This window comes from Camelus dromedarius, chromosome 15 (genome assembly GCF_036321535.1).
Source record: "Camelus dromedarius isolate mCamDro1 chromosome 15, mCamDro1.pat, whole genome shotgun sequence".
NCBI classification, from domain to species: Eukaryota; Metazoa; Chordata; class Mammalia; order Artiodactyla; family Camelidae; genus Camelus; species Camelus dromedarius.
The window spans coordinates 63138188-63157621 of record NC_087450.1 but is presented as its reverse complement, the minus strand read 5'-3'; the positions used below and the strand labels follow the sequence as shown (position 1 = coordinate 63157621).

The 19434-nt window shown below is 58.8% G+C and overlaps 1 protein-coding gene across 4 annotated transcripts in view; it reads right to left on the bottom strand.

Moving 5' to 3' along the window:
* Positions 1 to 398: 398 nt before the first annotated feature.
* PXDN (peroxidasin) overlaps positions 399 to 19434 on the bottom strand; it is a 60009-nt gene continuing 40973 nt past the window's right edge. For 2 of the 4 annotated variants that reach the window (XM_064494771.1, XM_064494770.1), the window contains 13 exons: positions 18914 to 19030; positions 17776 to 17934; positions 17434 to 17546; positions 16554 to 16710; positions 14197 to 14305; positions 13470 to 13627; positions 11018 to 12521; positions 7935 to 8069; positions 7457 to 7665; positions 5074 to 5194; positions 4739 to 4871; positions 2940 to 3050; positions 399 to 2517 (listed from right to left, as the gene is read on the bottom strand). In XM_064494771.1, the coding sequence (XP_064350841.1) occupies positions 2398 to 2517; positions 2940 to 3050; positions 4739 to 4871; positions 5074 to 5194; positions 7457 to 7665; positions 7935 to 8069; positions 11018 to 12521; positions 13470 to 13627; positions 14197 to 14305; positions 16554 to 16710; positions 17434 to 17546; positions 17776 to 17934; positions 18914 to 19030 (3146 nt within the window). In that variant the 3' untranslated portion in view covers positions 399 to 2397. Of the gene's footprint in view, positions 2518 to 2939; positions 3051 to 4738; positions 4872 to 5073; positions 5195 to 7456; positions 7666 to 7924; positions 8070 to 11017; positions 12522 to 13469; positions 13628 to 14196; positions 14306 to 16553; positions 16711 to 17433; positions 17547 to 17775; positions 17935 to 18913; positions 19031 to 19434 lie in introns of those variants that run through there. The other 2 variants (XR_010384322.1, XM_064494772.1) reach the window with 2 other exon arrangements.

Genomic DNA, 19434 nt, shown 5'->3' with positions numbered 1-19434 from the left:
TTCTGGCCACAGAGCTGTGCTCGGGCAGTTCTTCAGGAAGAGGCTTGTCCCTTGTCCCCTGCTTTGGGAGAGCAGGCCCCACCATTCCCACCTGTGTGTGTTGGCTTCTCCCTTCACACTCTGAGACATCAGGGACAGGGCGGGGCTGCAGGTTTCTCCCGAGAGCTCCGCTCCCACCAGCCCCGTCCGCCAGGACAGCACCCCAGCTCCGCGTGAGGACGGACTCCCTTTTAACTAGCCCCTTCCACCTGCCTTCCTCGCTCCTACAGATGTAGTGCTCGCAGCCCCGGGGCTCCCTGCGGCCTCTGGGCCCTGCCCCTCGCCCGCTCCCGCTGTCAGCCCTGGGCTGGGCAGGCACAGCCGCCAGTGGTCGGCCCGTGAAAGAAGCAAGTCCAATCTCCATCTGGAAACGTGGCCCGTTTATTGGAACCGAAAGGCATCGTTACATAGTGCAAACGTCTCTTTGGTGATGTACTGGTTACAATGAACATAAGAAAGGCACTTGCTGTCGGCAAACGGTTAGAAGTGAATGAAACCCGCTCTGCCCCTCCCCCCCACCGGTGATTCTGCGGACATCCCAGCTGCACCGCGGAGCTGCTCTGCGCACCAGACCGCCCCCGTCGGCTGAGACAGTGCCATCCTTCCACAACCGCCCAGGCCACAAGCCTTAACCTGCGAGCCGGCCGCCTCCGCACGGGGCCGCAGACAGGCCTCCCGGGCACCTCCAGACGCCAACACTGCAGAGTGTGGGCTCCGTGGTCCTTTCACACCTGAGCAACTTACAGAACCATTGACTTTCAGACAGAGTTTTCCTCCTTCTGTTTACAGAAATCTGTTCCAGGATTTGGTTACTCAATTCGACTTACAATTTCAAAAGAAATCCGGTGCCCCATGGGACGTGGGGCTTTTATTCATCACTTAGTGACGTGAGGGCAGAAGGCAAGTGGACTGTTTCAAGCTGCTCGGGCTGGAATATGAGCATGCAGGCACCGGGCGCTCCTGCAGGAGAAGGAGGCTGTGCTGGGCTAAACCCAGGCTCTCAACTGCTCACTGCATGCCAGACGCTGCCGGAGACTGGCCTTCCCCACCACCAGCCCCGCCGCCCCCGTGATGGACTCCCCAGGGGACGGAGACAGCCAGGGTCCTCCTGGGTCTCTGCTGGGAAGGGCAGGCGGGCCCTGCGTCTGTGCCCAGCACAAGGCCCGGCTCCCACTGGACACTCTAATCAGCGTCTGCAGAACAGAACAGAATGTGCAGGACATGTTTCTCAGAACACAGATCACTTTGTATTTGGAACAAAACAGGAGGTTTTTGGTCAATTAAAAAGACAGACCATGAGGTATGAAAGTTGCTTTTCACTGGATTCTGTAAGAACTTCTGCAGAGTAGAAATGACTCCTGCCGTGTCTAACACTAAAACGTGGGCAAGATTTCATAAAGCGTCGTGCATTTTGAAAATACAAATGAGGTACAGGGATTGCTTTAACTCACTCACACAACCTGCAGTCAGAAAGTTCCCCACATTCGAATTCCTCCCGTCGGCAGAAGAATCTAGGGCGTCATGACTCTCCGTGGGCTCGAGCGGGACAGAGTCCGGCGATGGAGCGGAGCATGAGCTGGCACGTGCACGGAGCAGTAGGCACCGTCCGCTACAGCACGGAGAGTTTTCATTTCTGGTCCACGCTAGGTAGCGCATATGCAGGTCGGACGTGAACTCAAGACTTGTTCCTAAACGCGGCTTAATAACCTCATGATCCGGGTGAAAAGAGTGCCGAGTTGCACGATGTGCTGGGGCTGCGGGCGGCAGGGACATCTGCTCTGCGGTGCAGGCGAGGCCCCGGGAGGCTGCGGAGGACCGGAGGAGGGGCTGTGGTCTGGCGGACGTGGGGTGATGGGGGACGAGAGCCTGTGTCACCCCCAAGAGCGTCACCCAACATGCTCCACAGAGACTCCATTCCGTTTGCCAAATACTGAATTTCTCGTAAATCCCACGCCCTCTGCCAGCAGCTCCACTCTGTGCCCACCCCTTGGGCGACGGGCCTGCAAGCTCTTGGTATCAGGAACAAGCAGGACTAAGTTTCAGTTGAGAAGAAATGGTGATATTAGCTGAAATCAATTTAGGAGCCTAAATGATTTAACTGTGCAATTTAATAGTAGCACCAATTTTTCATTAAAAAAATTAAATAAAAACCTGAGAAATCTAACATGAAGTTAGGACACGTGTCTGCTTCCCGCCCACGTCTGCTCCAGGGTCTCCTGGTGAGCAAGGATCCTGGGTTAGTTCCAACACAGCCGGAGCCGCAGCCTGGAACCCCCGAGCCTCAACGCCCCTGGCCTGCGCTCCACGAACTGGCGCGGCCATGGAGGACGCACGGAGACGCTCTGGGCCTCCAGGCACCTAAGGCTTCTTTCCTGGGGAGTCGCTCGGGCAGACTGGACAGCAGGCCCCGCTGGCTCTCACGGGTGCTGGACAATCGGCAGGCTGGCAGGCTTCCACGAAGCAGGTGACCTGCCCGTCCTGGAGGAGAGACGGCGCCGGCCGGTCAGTTCCCGGGAGAGCTGGGCCTGCGTCACACTCTCCCTCCCCATCTGGCCTGCTGGGTGGGCTTTGCAATCAGAGAGCAGCTGACTCTCTTGGCTGGTTCACAGCGCAGATACCCCACTCCTTCCAGCCCGCCTCCACCGTCTTCTGCCACCGTCCCCCAGACCACAGCTGCACATCTTCCACGCTGCCCACTGGGGACCGTGGGACCCTGTCCCTGGGTGTCGACCAGAAGGAGGGCCGACTAGCGAGAAGCTGGAGGGGCCAGGGCTCCATCATCCCCAGTGCAGACCACCACCAGGGACACAGCGCCCTCTCTGCCACAGCAGAGCTCTGACTGCCCAGCCGTCGGCAGCCAAGCACTCGTGACCCGGTTCCCAGACAGAGTCCACACTCACGCGGCATTCACAGGCGGTGCAGGGGTCCCGTTTCCACTTGGCTCCGTTGGCGTGAGGGTCGCCGTCGGCATCCACGCACTCGGTGCTGAGCCGGGACTCGAGCTTCTTTATCTGCACAAGGCAGAGGAGGCGTGGGTCACACAGAGGAAAAGGTCAGCTCGGGGTCACAGCTGCTCCTTCACTGAAGTGATGCCTGGCGACCAAGAGGGACTGAGACGAATGTTCCTAAAGAACCTGCAGCGTAGTCCTTGGGCAGCTGTTTGCCCGGGAGCTCCAGGACCACGGCCTGACTGCTGCCGCACTGATGTGAGAAACGCGCTTACCGCAAACACGCCAAGCGGTTACCTCGTGGGAAGGGGAGACGCTGCCGCCTCAGCGCGAGCGCCCAGCGGGGGACACACGGTGCCAGCTGCTCCAAGGAGCGCGGGGCCGTGCCGCTGCTGCTCCTGGCGGCACGGCAGCCCCTGCCGAGCGGTGCTGACTGGGTGCTGAGGCGGGAAATCCTGGGTCTCTGCACCGTGGAGGGTCCCGCAGCCCCCCAGGTCCCTCTGGAGCACGTGAGAGGCAAGCACACCCCCACCTCGTGTAGACCGTCCCCACACCTCAGCTGACTGCTAAGTGAGGTCTGAACAGGGCCAGGGTCCCGGGCGTGACTGGGTGTGGGGTCGCTGTCCTTGCATCGCTCCGCCCTGCTGCCCTCCGTCTTCGGTCACCTGAGCCATCTGTGCGGTGACCTCACCCCAATCCCGCCCTCCACTCGCAGGGGGACCCTCGGGCCATCGGTCCAGCCATTCAATCTGCGCACTCCTCCTAGGGTGCCGCTCCCCTGCCCCAGGCTGGGCCCTCAAGACGCCTCGACCATCAGCTCTGAGGGATCCGCTTGGGTTTGTGTCTCCAGCTCGGGGGGGGGAGGGGGCTTCCCCGCAGCCCCGAGCCCAGCAGGGTGCCCGGCCTGCCCTCCCTCTCTGCCTGACCGTCCCCGTGTGTCCGCGCTCAGCACCTGAGCTGCCACCCTGTCCCTGGCCCTGAGGAGGAAGAGGTGCAGGACAGGCACAGGGCAGGTGTGGAGGGGCCAAGCACCACACCTGCGGCAGGGGACACAAAGTAGGCCAAGCCTGAGGACTGGGGCTCCCAGCGCAGCAAGAGGCCTGCGCTAAGACCCCCGCTTCCAGGCCTGGCTCTGGACGGCTCCAGAGCATCAGGAATCCCTGCGGTTGTGACCTTCTGAGGTCTGCATGCTCCCTACTAATCCGAGACCTCACTCTCCACTCCTGCTTACGTGGAATTACACTGAGGCCCCAGTGCAGACGTGCGGAGGCAGACAGCATTCGTGCCTGCAAACCTGCAGACCCTAGGAGACGCGGACGTGCTAGTGCCCTTCCCTCATCCAAGGGCACCTGACCGCCACCAGACCTCCCTGGGAACAGAGGTTTGACCATCTTTCCCGAAGAAGTGGCTTTGGGCAGGACTGAGGTTTGAATTCTGCACCCGTGTCACGATTCTGAGCTGCTCACAGCCCGTGGCTCCATGGAGGCTTCAGCCAGCATCCCTGGGACCAAGCATTCCTCCCCAATGGCACTGACTCGTGGCCCATGGCTAAGGTCCCCGATCTCTGGGCCCGGCCGGAGACAAGACAAGCAGGAGCAAAAAGACAAAAGGGACGTCCCTGGGGGTTCCAAGACCGAGGACCCCGGCCTGTCTGGGCAGAACTTCCCTCCATAGCCCTGGGAGACACGCACATGGGGCCTACACATGAGGATTCAGAGGACGGCTGAGCTACAGGCACGAGGAGCCCTCACCTGCTTCCTGAGGTCCGTGATGGTCTTCTGCATCTCCAGAACAAACTCCCTGAAGTCGCTCGTCCCCGGTACCTGTGGGCGCTCGGAGGCGGCGGCCGTGGCGTTGCTGGGACGCTTCCCCTGTTTCCCAACTCTGCACGGGCAGGTCGGGAGAGACCAGTGAGACCGCGCGGTGAGACCCGCGGTGCAGCCGGAGCCAGTGACAGGGTGCTAGCCGCAGTCTGCCGGAGGCTGGGGGACACGGAGTGGCCGTGCCACGTGGGGGCCATGTGGGATGCCCCCCGCCCCCGGCCCCATGCGAGGGTGCACAGCCTCCACGCGGGACTCGGCCCTACCTTGACATCTCCCGGGGTCCGGCATCCCTGGCAGGCTCGACGCCCTGGTAGCTGAACTCAAGGGATCGCTTGCCTCGGAAGTGATAGGAAAAGGCGTTGAACTGCCCCCTGGTTCTGCAGTCTGAGAGCAAAGTGCAGGCAGGTCAGTGGTCGGCGGCTCTCATCAGGGGGTAGCAAGTACCCCGGCAAGTATCGCAGCCTTTCCCACGGGACACACCCTGGTGCTCCTGCCCGCGGGGCTGAGGGGCCCTGCGCTCACCGCTCCCTGAGCGGCGGCCTGGCTGGGGCCTTCCACCTCCCACTGCTCCTCCCAGGGTCCCCATGCACAGCTGGCCCCCAAGTCGTGCACCGCTGTTCCCCTCCATCGGAGTTTTTGTACTACTTCAACAATTTCCACAATTATTCCAAAAATTTTCAAAATTGTGTATATGTGTGTGCCTTCTCCCCTGTGACTCATCAGCCCCCACAAAGAAGCTGAAATTCACAACTCTGCTCAGAAGCAGCAGGTCCGCCCCCCGGAACCACTCCTTAGCTTCTCTGGAGACGCGCGGGAGTCCTGCTCGGAAACACACGCTGGCGTGGCTGAGACGTGAGCTCAGCAAAGTCTGCGCTGAGTGAGTTTTTATAAAAGTTGGATTGAAAACTCAATAGCAGTCAACATCTGGTCCTATAAACCCTTGATTCGTTTTTTTCCTGCTACTTTTTGGGTATGGCTTTTAGGCCAAAATGAAAACAGATAAAGCTTACAAAGCATTTTATGATTTTATGAGCTGAGGGCCATGCCTGCTATTTTAAGAGGAAAAGTACCCAGGAAAGGCTGTCTCACTGCGGATGCCTGAATCTCTCTGACCAGCCACCAGCGACAGCGGGAAAGGCCCTGTCAGACGCCACGGGGGACTCAGCCTGGACTGAAGACTCAGGCCCTCGCGGGCTTCAGATTTGGGAGCAAAGAGCAGGGAACCTCTCTGCGCCTTCCTAAGCAACTACGAGAATCTGCCCAAGTTCTGAGAAAACGGAGTTTCTGCATCTGAACAGAACTGGCTTTTCCTAATGATTTTCAAAGAGAACAATTTTCTGCAAATCCAAGAATCAACTTCTCTGTCATATGTGTGGTCAAGTGCTGTGACTCTGAGAAACCAGTCAGAAGATTTAAAAAAAGCTAAAACAAACAAAAATTCCCCAAAACTATAAAAATGAGAATCTAAATGCTTTGGAAAATTGGGCACTCGGCTAGGAAAATTTTAATTTCACGTGAATTCTCCTACAAGGTTACAAACTACATTTGTCATGTACACGCTTAACACAGGACATGTTTTACGTATTATGTTACGTGTATAATATACATAAACAGAGAGGAGAACCCACAGAGGCAGACACAGGACCAGATCACACACACACATGCCACACGCCAAGACGTGAATACTTAATATTGAAAATAACAGCTCCTTAAATTGGTTTCTAGTAGAAGCAAGCTGACCACAACTATTTCTACAGGGAAGAGGTGGAAGAGAAAACTCTGGTTCCCACACTTGGTGGCCACCGGCCTGCGGAGCAAAGGCGGGGGTCCAGGGCCCGGGCCCCCCTCGCCCATGGCGCCCAGCTTGGACATGGCCCGTGCGGGTCTCCCCATGCTGGTGGCCTCGGTTCCCTCACCACAGAAGAGCAGGGTTACGCGGGATGCATCCTAAATGTCCCCCAGATTGAATGTTTCCTGGGTCTCTGATCATAGTTTGAATAAAACCAAAACCATGTTCAAATCAGAACACGAAGCCGAGGTTAACCACGGGCGGGATTTCGGAATGTCGAGAAGGAGCCACAATGTGGGGACAGCAGCCCCACGGGCGGCCTGAACGGTGTGTCCAGAAACCACCCGAAGCCGCAGGACTGGCCGCCCCACCACTTCCCAGGGCCTCCAGGCTCTGGAGCTCAAGGCCACCTCCCACAGGAACGTCCCGTCACCCCTCACCTCCCCAGAAGGGGTTTTACAGCACGCTTCTCCGGCTGCACGAGTGACTGCGGACGCAGAACAGACCGCACACACTTCTAAGTCACAGCTGGTCTGATGCTCTGTGGCTGTGTTTCTTGCTTATCTCTCGTCTGTGGGGCACAGATACACAGGCCGCCCAACTGGGAAAGAAACTACAGGCAAACGCCATGAAAGCCTCGTGTTCTGTCTTTTACTTGGTATTTTAGTTGTCATACTGACTCCAGTCCCTGGGCATCCCAGATCCCTCACACTCATACTTTGTCTCAGGCTCCGTGCGGACTCACCGTGGTTTAACAAGCGCCCTCCAGCCCGCCTGCCCTGCCGAGCCCATTCCCGTCCGCACTTGTACCCACGCCATCAGTGCGAGGGTGCTGGGCCCGGCCCGGGGACGCTCACCCTCACAGCAGTCCTGCCACACGCGCAGGTCCACCCTGGGGATCTCGTCACAGCTGCTGTACCCGTGCGGGAACTCCGCCACCTGGAACACGTCCCGCTGCACACGCGTGATGTTGTCTGAGTTGTCACAAAGGATCCGGGCCAGCGACGTCTGCTTGATCTGCGTGAGCTGGGCCGGGGTGAACACCCCCGGGTTCTCGTACCACAGCCTGCGTCCCCAGGGCGAGAGCGAGCTCAGAGCGCGCACGGGACTCGAAAGCCCCACCAACGGTGCAGATCGCAGTGGCGCACTTAGGGGTCACGTAGCGGTGGACGCACACGTTGCTCTAAGCCCCACTCAGAAAACACAGACCAGGAGGTCCGGACTAAAGCTGCAGAGGGCGAGCCCCCTGAGAGCCCGCTCAGGCCACTTTCCAGAAACACTGCCGGCATGTGGCCACCCGCCGAGTGACCCGGTGGCAGGCGCACCTGCCTTTACCTGTCCCCGTCGCGTAAGCGCTTGAACTGCGAACTCAGCAGACACATGAGGGTGGGCCCCAGGCGGCTGCCGGGCACCAGGTCCTCCACCACGAGGGCCGGGAACAGGTCGACGTTGAGCGGGGAGCCATACAGCCTGCAAAACCCAGCAGGGCCTTCGGTTCACTGGGCGGAGCTGGAGCTGGCGGAGAGCCCCCCAGAGACGAGGACAAGGGTTCGTTTTCTCCGTCATTATTCGGACCTTCACATAACAAGTCCAACTCACTGCTCTTTCTTTAAAGCACCTACCTACCTGTTATCTTTTAAAGAAATGTCCTACTTTCTGCTTATATACACGCAGAAAACAGACACACAGATACATTTACTGTGCAGTTTAGAGCAGTCCAGAAAGCAAGGAAATTAAAGCCACGCCTTTCCTGACCATTCAGAGACACCTTGACATCTTAACACACACCTGTCCAATCTTCTTTTACAAGCGATATAAGCTAAAGACACACTTCGCAAAGATTACTGGGGTTCTGCCGCATACTGAAAATACATCAGCTCTGAAGACACTTCTTACTAAGTGGAAATAGAACAAAAGACTAAGACAGGAGTGCTTAAATGTTCAAAAACAAACTTTTCATCAAAATTTTCCAATTCCTTAAAAATACATGAACAAGCAAAAAGCTGACCCTATCACACTCTTATCCAAGCTCTCGTGCCGTCCTCCGACACCTGCCAGACAGCAGCCGGTGGCCAGTTTCAATGCTGCTCAAATGAAGCTCAAATCGATCTTTCAAGTGCGTCCTACAACGGAGGCGCCTTCCCCACCCCCTGGATGAGGGACGGGGCAGCGGATAAGGTGGTGCAGGGCCCGTCTGCAGCCCCTCAGCTCAGGAGCAGGGTGCGCAGTGGTGTTGGATGGGGGTGCTCCTCCCACGGAGCCGCTGCCCTCGTTCTCCAAGGTCAAGAACGGTGACACTGAACTTTAGTTTGGATGGAAATACAATTGGAAAGAGCCTGGCCAGTGTGGTCTCTGCCTGAGGGGCTTTTCCCAATGGAAACAACTCGTTCCCAGGCAGGGTTCCCTCCGTCTGCCCCACCCAGAGTGACCCGCCAACAGGGGCGGGCCGCCCACGCCCACGCCCACGCTGGGGGTGCAGACCCTGGACAAAGGCAGGCATGGGCCCTAGCCCCTCACTGTGCTCCCAGAAATGAGAAGACCTGACCGGGCGCCACAGAAACAGGCAGACCATGTGATTCCCAGATCCCCGGTTCAAAGCCCTGGGCTCCCTACAGCTTCCCAGGGGATGACGTCTCAAACTCACTGCCCTGTGTCCTCACTCTTCCTGGCACCTGCTCTCGTTCCCAGCCTGCAAGCCAGGGCTGACGCAGAAGACAGCAAACACGTGGTTCTCCTGTGGGTGTGTCTCCCTGACGTCCCCCCAGGGACCCTTGACCTGCTAGTAGTGCTAAGCTAGACAGAGGGTTCTTTAAACTGTTTTGAAGTAAGTTGGGCAAAGGAGAGAAATGCCAGGAAAGTAATTGCATCCATCTGGATGAGAACCTCGGAGGGTACTTAAGCACAAAACATGCAGACAGTTCACAGTCCCTGGCTGAGCATCACGGCGGCACAAGGTCCCCGTCCTGCTGGAGGGTGTGTTTATGCACCCAGCAACCTAACACTGATTCAAAGGAACGCTGGAACATAGTAAACTTCCCAGAGCACGAAGTTCACTTATTCACAACCTGCAACAAACTATGAAAAAAAAATCATTTTCTCCACAGGCACAGGCGGGTCCCAGGGGAACACGCCTCAGCTGCAGGGCTAAGTGCACAACTAGGAACGGGCGAGGCACCCTTCCGCGACCCGGAGAGCCCGGAAAGGACCCCGAGTGAGTCTTCCCAAGAGGGTTTTTCTCTCTAAAACAACTCTTTCAAACGTGAAAGCACACGCTGTAAATGCACAATGACCTGTGGACCTAACTCCTCCGTCCAAGGACCACGAGGGGTCATTCTGGAAAGAGTAACGAGTGGTTAAAGGTTCCCTAAGAACCTCGGATAAACAACGGGAGAAGGGACTTCAGGAGGAAGGGCGGACCCAACACAAGGAGAGCGGGCGTGAGTCCCCGGAGGCCCCGAGGTCTAGTTAGCAATGTGAGAGCCAAGGGCCCGGCAGGCTGCTGTTGGCGGGAAGCCCCCTGCGACCAGGTCTCGGCCCCTCGTCCTCTGACGGGACCAAGCGTAGCCTCCGCTCTGTCCACGAGAGGAAGGGGCCCTGACCCACAGGGTGGCGACCTCACACTTCCACCCCCGCCCAGTGAGGTCCCTCCCAGGAATGACCGAAGCCGCTGCTTGTGCGGCAGGAGCCCAGAGGGCGCGGTGACCGGCCAGGTCTGGGTGACAGCTAGTTCAGGGAGAGGCTTCCGGACTCCCCGCCGGTGACCCACCAGCCCTGCCTGCAGGCGCTCTGGCGCCCGGGCTCCTGCGGCCGCAGCAGAACCTCCTCCCGAAGCCCCAGACAGACCCAGGCTCAGTCCTGACGCTGTTCCCAGTTGATCCCTCCCTTCCCCTCCCCACTTCCCAGCCAGGCCCTGCAGACAAGCCCCTCATCTCCTCACGCTCGTTGGGGGCGTGGCTGTGGTCTCCCAGCTGCGGGCGGCCCCTTCCCAGTCTCCACAAACTCCTCCGCTCCTGACTCCTCCCCTCCAGACTCCAATCCGGGGACGGGAACCAGCAGCCAACAGACGCCCAGCCCGGGGCCTCCGCTCTCTGCCGCCCCCAACCCGTCCCTGCCCCCGGCCCCGCCCCCACCCCTCTGCCACCCCCAAACCACCCCCACCCCGCCCGGGCTCAGCCCCCACCTCTCCGCCGCCCATCTTCCCCCACCCCGCCCCGCGCCCACCTCTCTGCTCCCAACCCCCACCCCGCCCCCAGCCCCGCCCCCAGCTCTCTGCCCCACCCCCCGCCCCTGGGGCCCCGCCCCCACCTCTCCACCGCCCAACCCTGGCCCTGCCTCTATCTCTGCCGCCCACGCCCTCCCGCCCCGCCTCCACTTCTCTGCCCCCAACCCCCGCCCCGCCCCCCAGGCCCCGCACCCACCGCCTCAGCTTCTCCCGGATATCAGGGTTCTTGATCTCGTTCTTCAGGTCCTCGAAGGTGTGGGCAGACGACAGGTTGCAGTAGACGCGGTAGTCGTGGTAGGGCGGGATGCCGTGGTCCCGGCCCCGCTGGATGTTGATGGCAGCCAGGTCCAGTGCCACCGTGTGCGCCATGGAGAAGAGCCGCTCCGTGAGCTCGGTGTTCAGCGGCTGCGACGGCACGCGCATCTTCCCGGCCACGCCGAACAGGCCGCGGAGCAGCGGGTCGATGCCGCCCTCGCTGACGATGCGGAAGGGGGAGAAGAAGGCCTTGTGCAGGGGCACGTGGCCGTGCACCGTGGGCTGGAAGTGCTCGTCCAGCCGCTGCAGCACCGGGTTGACCAGCGTGTGGCCGAACCTGAAGGCGGCAGTGGCGAAGGCGTTGAAGATGCCGGCGTTGACGCCCGGGTCGTAGCCGCGGTACTCACCCAGCATCTTCATGCCCACCTCTCCCAGCACCTTGGGCAGCCAGTGCTGGTAGGTGATGTGCTGCACCTGCGCCCCCACCACCTTCCGGGCCTCGTGGTAGATGGTGTCGCCGTCCCAATGCGGGTTCAGCGCCAGCAGCTCGGTGGCCACGCGGTTGTGCTCGCGGAACCAGAGCGTGTGCATGCTGGTGAGCCCCAGCTGCTCGTTGGCGCGGTGGTCGCCGGCCAGGAAGCAGGGGATGGGGCTCTCGTTCTCGTCCCGCATGCACTCGGTGGGCGGCCCGGCCGCGAAGGGCAGCAGCGGCTTGCCTGAGCGCTGCACGATGCCCTGGCGCAGCAGTCCCCGCTGGCTGGCCAGGTCCCGGATGGCGCGGGCCTCGTGCTCTGAGCTGCCGTAGACGTTGGACGCGTCGATGTAGGAGGTGAGCTGGTTGATCTGCTCGCGGGGGTACACGGAGTTCATGAGCAGGGACGTCATGCCGCTGCCGCACACGGGGCTGGAGCGCACGAAGAACATGCAGCGCGCCCCGCTCCGCGCCCGCGGGTCGTTGGGTGGGATGGCCACCGAGAAGCAGGGCGGGTCGTTGCTGCAGGCAGAGCTGCAGTGCTGGCCGTCCGAGAAGCGGGCCTGGCTCAGGGCCACCACCGTGGAGTCCAGGTCGTGGTCCAGGAACTGGCCCCACTGCATCAGCATGTGGGTGAACTGCTCGTCCGGGGTGACGGCCTCCGAGCCGATGAGGGCTGTGGACACCAGGCGGGGCATAGGCAGCGGGTGGCCGTGGTACCGCCGGCCAGGGTCGATGCCCCGTGGCGTGTTGAAGCCGTTCTCGTACACGGCCTTGAGCAGGCGCTCGAAGGCAGTCAGCGAGGCGCCCCACATGGGGTGCTGCAGGTTGTTGCAGGTGCCGTCGTGGGTCCGGTACTTCTGGTGGAAGCACATGTCCGAGCAGTTGTTGACGCGCCGGTGCGCCGTGCAGCCAGAGAGGTTGGCGATCAGGCTCAGGTACTGTGGGGACACTAGGTCGTTGTAGTGGTAACCTGAGCAGAGAGCAGGAGAGCAAGGCTGTCAGGTGGGGACCAGCACCGTCCCGTCCCTCATCCCTCCCGGCCGAGCCCGCCAGACCCAGGAGTCTTGCAGCCGAGTGCCCAGGTGCCAGCAGGAGGGCTGGGCAGGCCTGACACACCAGCACCTGCTCCTTGTTCCAAGCTCTCCTGGGCCTGGCCCCAGGGCCCCAGAGAGCTCCACACTGTAACTGAATCACAGCCATACACCAGAAATGCATGCAACATGGTAAATCAGCCACACTTCAACTTAAAAGCAGCAATAAAGAGCTGGCGGTGAAACTGCCCAGGTGAGGGAGGGACCCCCAGGGACACCAGAGCGGGCGGCTCCCCCAAGGAAAGAGCTCTGTTGGGAGGGACCTCGGGGGAGCTAGATGCCCAGCAGCCCCACTTGCCCGGACGGAACAGCGACACCAGGCACCTGCTCTGTTCACAGTCGCCCTCTGGAGTCTCACAGCTGCTCGATCCTGAGCAGTAGAGGAGCCAGCAAGCAAGAGACCTCCTCCAGACCCCACCTGGGCACTGCACCCCAAGGCCTGGCAGAGGCTCGGGCAGCCTGGGCCAGGGACAGAGGAGGGGCCGTCACCCCTGCCACCAGCACAGCACCTGCTGGAGCTCCAGAAACAGCTTTCCAACAGCCGCAACCTGCATCCCACGGCATCGCATGGACCCACCTCTGTCCACGGCCCGACGGTCAGCCTGAGGGCCAGGACGGCACACGGCCCCCTGTGCTGAGCTCACCTCATCACCAATGGGCCTCCCATCAGACCCGGTGAGGACCACAGGACTGTCCCAGCTCAACGCAACCCACACAGTCACAACGACCATCACACACACCGGGCCAGGAATGCTGGCCCTCGTCCCAGGGAGCGCCCACCACAGGTGCAGACGCCTGGCTGGGGAGATGGGGGACGGGGCACTGACTTGTTCCGTTCAGGTCAACCATCAGGCCATGCTGCACGTGCTCCTGAATCAGCTGCAACGTCCGCTCGAATATCTCTCCGGCGCGCGCCTGCTCCACGGTGTAGGGGTCCCTCGGGTACCGGAACAGGGCCAGCAGGTCGTTCGGGGAGCGAGGGCGGCTAGCGGGCGTTTGGGGCAAAAAGGGAGGAACAGAACAAATTACCGGGAGCAAAAGTCCCCGCATCCAAAAAGAGAATCATGGCTGTTAAAAATCTCTGTGGCCACATTTCTGCAGACGTGCGACACGGTGTCTTCCTTACCGCAAGTGGGAGGCAACAGAACAAACGGACAAAACCAAAAAACACTAAAAACAAGTAATTAATGACAGCAGAAGAAACATCCTTATTCTATTTCAATTCAGAGGCAGAAAAAACACTTTGGAATCGCCAACGTGAACACATGCACTGACAGCTTATGAAATATTTTGTTTGGGCCAAGTTAGTGACGAGCCAGAAGAATGAGTCGACATTTTTTAAAATGTCGTATTTGTGAATCACCGTCCAGCCTCTACTGGGAAAGTACACATCCTTCTGTTATCTTGACCCCAGAAAGTCATTGCTAACATGGTTTATGATTTTTAAAGGAAAAGTTTTTCTTCAGATGAAAAGACAGGTCAAAACTCTGCCTCCTAGAATCGCATGCGCTCTTTGACCCCAGACCCTGAGTCTCCGTCTGCTCCTGCACGCACCTGTCAAACAGGTGTGTCCGCGTGGAGTTTATGGCTCTGTCCACGGTTGCGATCGCTTCCACGATGGACGTGGCTACAAACGGGTCCCCGTTCCGACTGACATCGGGAACTGGAAAGAGTGAGGTCACACATTACCAGAAAAAGCACACACAAATGAGCCCAAAAGCCGTGTCTAGACACCACATCACTCAGACACGGGCAGACTTCCCTCCAAAGGTTACTCCTAACTTTCACACCAAACTTAAATTGCTGACTGCATCACAAATCCCACAGAAGATGTTTTCAAACAGTATGAAAGTGACAGGCATTTTTGACTTTTACAATCATGTGATGATAAAAGCAAAGAGCAGCCGTAACGCGAAACACTGAGGACCTTCCACCAGGGCATCCCTAACGCAGGCCCCGCCTGTGCCGTGCTGGGCGGAGAGTGTGACGGCTGAACGCCGGTGGGTTCTGTGTGTTTCCCATCAAAGCCGAACCTCCCCTGGACGCCCGGATCTCAACTTGCTCACCCTCCAAGACGCTGCTCCCCCAACACCCTGCCCTCCGGGACGATCAGACATCACACCTAGAGTGTGCACGAGCGCACACACGTGACACAACCACATACGCACATGTGCACACGCACGTGACCGTACACACTGCACACATGTCCTCGCACATGGCTAAGCCTGCTTCCTTTCTGCTTCCCTCTTTTCAGTTCTTCTTCACTTAATATTGACATTTTTCTAGCTTTAGAGTTTGCTAAATAAAGTAAGTTTGCTCCAATCAATCTCTGACCTTTGTCTTTTGAAAAGCCTCATGCCAGGTCCCCAGTAACATGCATTTTAATAAACCCAATGGTATTTTTTCTTTCAAAATGCTCAACCTTTCTACAGAAAATACCTTTACTGAATGGTTGCCTTCACTGGTCCCAGGAGACCCTCCCTCCTGCCTGGAAGGTACTGCCTCCCGACTCTGATCTCAGACAGAGCCTGAATTTACTAAGTTTTAGAACCTAATATTTTTATGCCAAGTGTTAGACCAATGAAGACAATCTTACATAATTTTATCACCCTAGTATTTCATTACTACCAACAATTTAAATTGAATTTGTTTTTCTCCAAGCACAGAATAATAATTCAGAAACACTTCTCTATGCACCTTTCAAAAAAAGGTGAAGGAAATTCACTCAAATGTTCAGGTGGTTCTTTCTTGGGAGCAGGGTTATGGGTGGGAAATTATATTTAAATTCCCTATATAACTGACACATGTTTAATGTTATTTTCAAGTATAAAAATAAATATTAATTGGAAAAAACACACTGTTTTTAAGTCAAAGGATTCACTGATTTAAGTTGTATTCACTTCACACTCTAATATAATGGGAAAATTAGGTCACTCAAAATTTTTTCTTAAAAAAAAAGCCTCGAAGGGCTTCATTTTTCCTTTACTGTTGTCGCCTGCGGGTGCCCACAGGTCAAGGTGCCCACACGGGGGTGGGGGTCGGCGTATAAACTAGTTGCACAGCATCCTGTCTGGGCGCTTGCTGCCTGAGGAGAAGGCAGATTGGGTGTGTTCAAGTGGAGAAGGCAGAGTGTCGGTGCTCCGGCATCCCTGGAGCGGGCAAGAGCTGGGGTGTGGGTGTGGGGCTCCCCCTGGGGGCCAGCTTTCTGCGCCGAGGGGCACGCCTGACCGTGGGGCACAGAGGGCCGGAGACGGAATGCAGGCTGGGGGCGGGGCAGGAGGCTCTGCGAGGCCGACGGCCCTGGAACACTCAGGGCGGCGTCAGGGATTTCTGTTCTAGGAAGGCGGAGGTGACCATGGACAGACCAGACGGCGGGCCCGGCTGGACGCTCTGGCTGAGCGATGCAGGCCTGGTGGACAGCTGGCATCTGCTTGGCTCTAAGGCACCGACCAGACCCAGGGAAGGGAGGGGTCCGTGGTGATTGGGGTGTTTATACTGAGGACTAAGCACACCCAGGACTGCACAAGGCCACACACACCCAGAGCAGAGAGAAAGCAGGGTGAAGGGCCGAGCCTCCTTCATCACAGTAACCGCATCTGTGGTTCTGCAAAATGGTGACTGTCGACTGCCTGTTGTGGATCTAAAGGGCTCTGGATGACCGCTAAACCAACCATGAAACGCAGGTCGAAGACAGCTGCTCCCAGTGCCGGAGCACAGTGGCTGCAGAGCCCAGAGCAGTGGACGCAGGGCAGCTCCGCCCCTCCACCCTCCCCGCAGCCCCGCCCCCCCACCCTCCCCGCAGTTCTAGGACAACCCCGAACTCCTAACCCGCTGGCCCCGGGGGCCCACACACTACTCTGCAGCCGCAGCCCGCAGCCCGCACCCCGCGGGCGGCCTGGGCCCGGTCTCACCGTTCACGCTCAGCACCACGCTGACAGAGGCCTGCCCGATCGCGTTCCGGGCCACACACTCGTAGCGGCCAGAGTCCGCAGGCCCCATGTCGTGGATGGTCAGGAATCCCTCGGGGCTGATGTGAAACTTCCCACTTTCCGTCACCTGAACCCCATCCTGGAGCAAAATAAAAGGCAGTCAGAGTGGAGATGAGATTAAGGGGCAAAGGCACTGGCCCGGGAGTGGGGCCCCGTTTATCAGGACCTCACGATGGACACTCGCAGCGGCTGGGCTCAGACCCACCCAACGCCAGAAAGGATTCTTACATGTTTGCACCCAGAAAACATTAAGACACTGACCCTGCTCTGTGGGATTTTATAGGGTCTTCCCCGGGGAGGGGGCACAAAAGGCACACACATGGGACGAGGAAGGCAGAAAGCTGGGGCGCCCGTGGGGGAGAGGCCAGGACGCCTGGGACACAGACGGTGAGGCAGACGACGCCCCAGCCCGAGAGAGGAGGCCAGAGAGGCCAGGCCGACGGCTTCCTTCCCGGGAACCTCTGTGCTCCTGGACGTTTCACGTCAAAGCTCTTGTCTGTGATTAAACGCTTACCCGTTTCTCCACTGGGCTTCATAAAAACAACACAGAGACATGAAACAAAAAATCTTCTCTGGTGATTACAGGGCCGAGGATTTAATAAGAGGGTTTTCTTTGCTTTTGTCGCCAAGAAAGACGTGGAAAGGAGAATGTTCTGGGTTTGTTTCGTTTTCCTTTTATGAGTAAGGACACCACAGAATCGTTTCCCTCCTGCTGACAACTCGGATGCTCTTCCGCTACAGGAGGTCTGGGGAAGCAGCCGGGGCGCAGCTGACCCACCAGCCGCACGCCCGCGGCCGTTACCTTGTTCCAGGTGATGGCGGGCTTGGGCTCCCCCTGGGAGCTGCACGGGAGCTGCACGCTGCTGCCCACCTCCACCGTCATGTCACTGGGGATGCTGGTGAACACGGGGGTGACTGGAAGGCAAGGCACACAGCTGGCACCATGGTCCTGTCCCCAGTGTCGCCTGGAGAGCCCAGAGGACTCGTGCTTTGTCCCCAGGCTCCCAGAGAGCGCGGGCCCCGCCTCAGTCAGGGCACTGAGGGCCCCCGCCAGCCTCCCCTGCTGAAGCTGAGGCTGCAGGAGTGAAGGAGCAGGAAGCCGCCCCCCTACCCACTCTGCACCACCTGCAGGACCCCCGCCTACCTCGGGGCTGGACCGTCAGGTGCGCCGTGACCCTCTGGGAGCCGATGATGTTGACGGCCTGGCACTCGTACTGGCCCTGGTCGTGCAGGGCAACGCCCGAGATCCTGAGCGTTCCCGAGGACAGAACCAGGTGCCGCCGGTCCACCGACAGCTGGCTCCCTGTGGGCGGGGGTGCAGTCAGTGACACGGGGGACAGGATCATGGTGTCGGGCAGAGCTCTGTCTGGGGCAGCTCAGGGGTAAGGAGCTCAGGGTCCTGTCCCTGGACGCTCCGTGAAGGGGGTGAGTGCTAATGAGGCAGGAGCCCGGATGGCAGGGGGCTCAGGCAGCGTCAGCACACGCTCAGGGGACCTGGGACAGGCTGGTCCCACACTGGGCGGAGAGGGGCAGAGGGCTGGAGGGGGCACTATTTACAGACAAGTGGCACCCCCAGCAAGGATGACCTCTCCTCTGAAAACAGGGAGTTCCTGGAGTTTGGAGCTCGTCTAGAGGGCTGTGAGGGTTCCTGGAAGGGCCCCTCGGTGGAGGAAGGGACAGGGCTGCCCTCTGGTCTGGGGCTGGAGTCGCCGTTCCGTTCTGGGACAGACCCTGAGGGTCCACGAGCATCAGCATCGGCCTCTCCCCAGCTTCCCTGGCCAGGCTACTGTCAGTCCCCAGGGAACACGGTCTGAACCTTCATCAAATTATGAGCCCAGCGGTTTGGCAGCTGGAGAAAAGGGGCGGGGGCCACACCCAGGGAATTAATGTGATCAAGTCACAGCACCTCCTGGAGAAACAGCAAGAAAACGCTGAGAATTCAAGTGAGAGTGAAAGTTAAGGGAGAAAAAAAATATAAATATATATTTTATCTATATATATATATTTATATATTCTGCTACCAGTCCAGAAGTTTCTCTCCTGCACGTGATTAAATCTCATTCAGGGTTCTAGGAAGTGCACCCTGAAGGCAGGACAGACGACTTGGGAGGAGACGGGCCTGGCACCCTGACCCCTCAGGAAGGACAGACCCTCAGTGTCCCGCGGGTGGTGGCGCCGGGATGGGACAGGGAGGGTCCCATCAGGTTCAGCCATCGACAGCCTGGCCTCGGGGTCTGCATCCTGAGGGAGGGGGGCGGGGGCTGTTCTGGTCACTGTCTCACCTCCTTTCGTCCAGGCGATGACTGGCTGAGGGTAGCCCTTGGCCTCACAGTGGAAGTCAACTGTCTGACCCTCGGTGACAGCTCGGTCCTGAGGCGTCACGGTGAACTGAGGAAGAGCTTCCGGGAGGAAAGATATTGGGAAGGGGGTGTTTAGACAACAGCTTTGGGTGAAAATGCTACCCTCCTTAGCTGGCAGGAGGCACACTGCTCTCAGCGAGGAAGAGGATGGTCCCCCAGGTCCCCGATGGGGGCGAAGTGTCCGAGCAGGAAGGGTGAGGCAGGAGAAGAGGGAACGCGGGGTGCTTCTCGGCCGCACACAGAGACCCTGCAGGAGGCCTGCCCTGCAACGCCAGGGCCACAGTGCAGCGAACACGGACAGCCACCTACGTCGGTTTGCAGAAGGGCCTGACTTAAAGGGATTCATCCGACTCCTCAGCCGAACTTAGTATTTGCAAATGGTTAGAAATGTCACCTAGTGAATAGTGACAGCATTACTTTATGATTATTAGGTGAAAAATAAA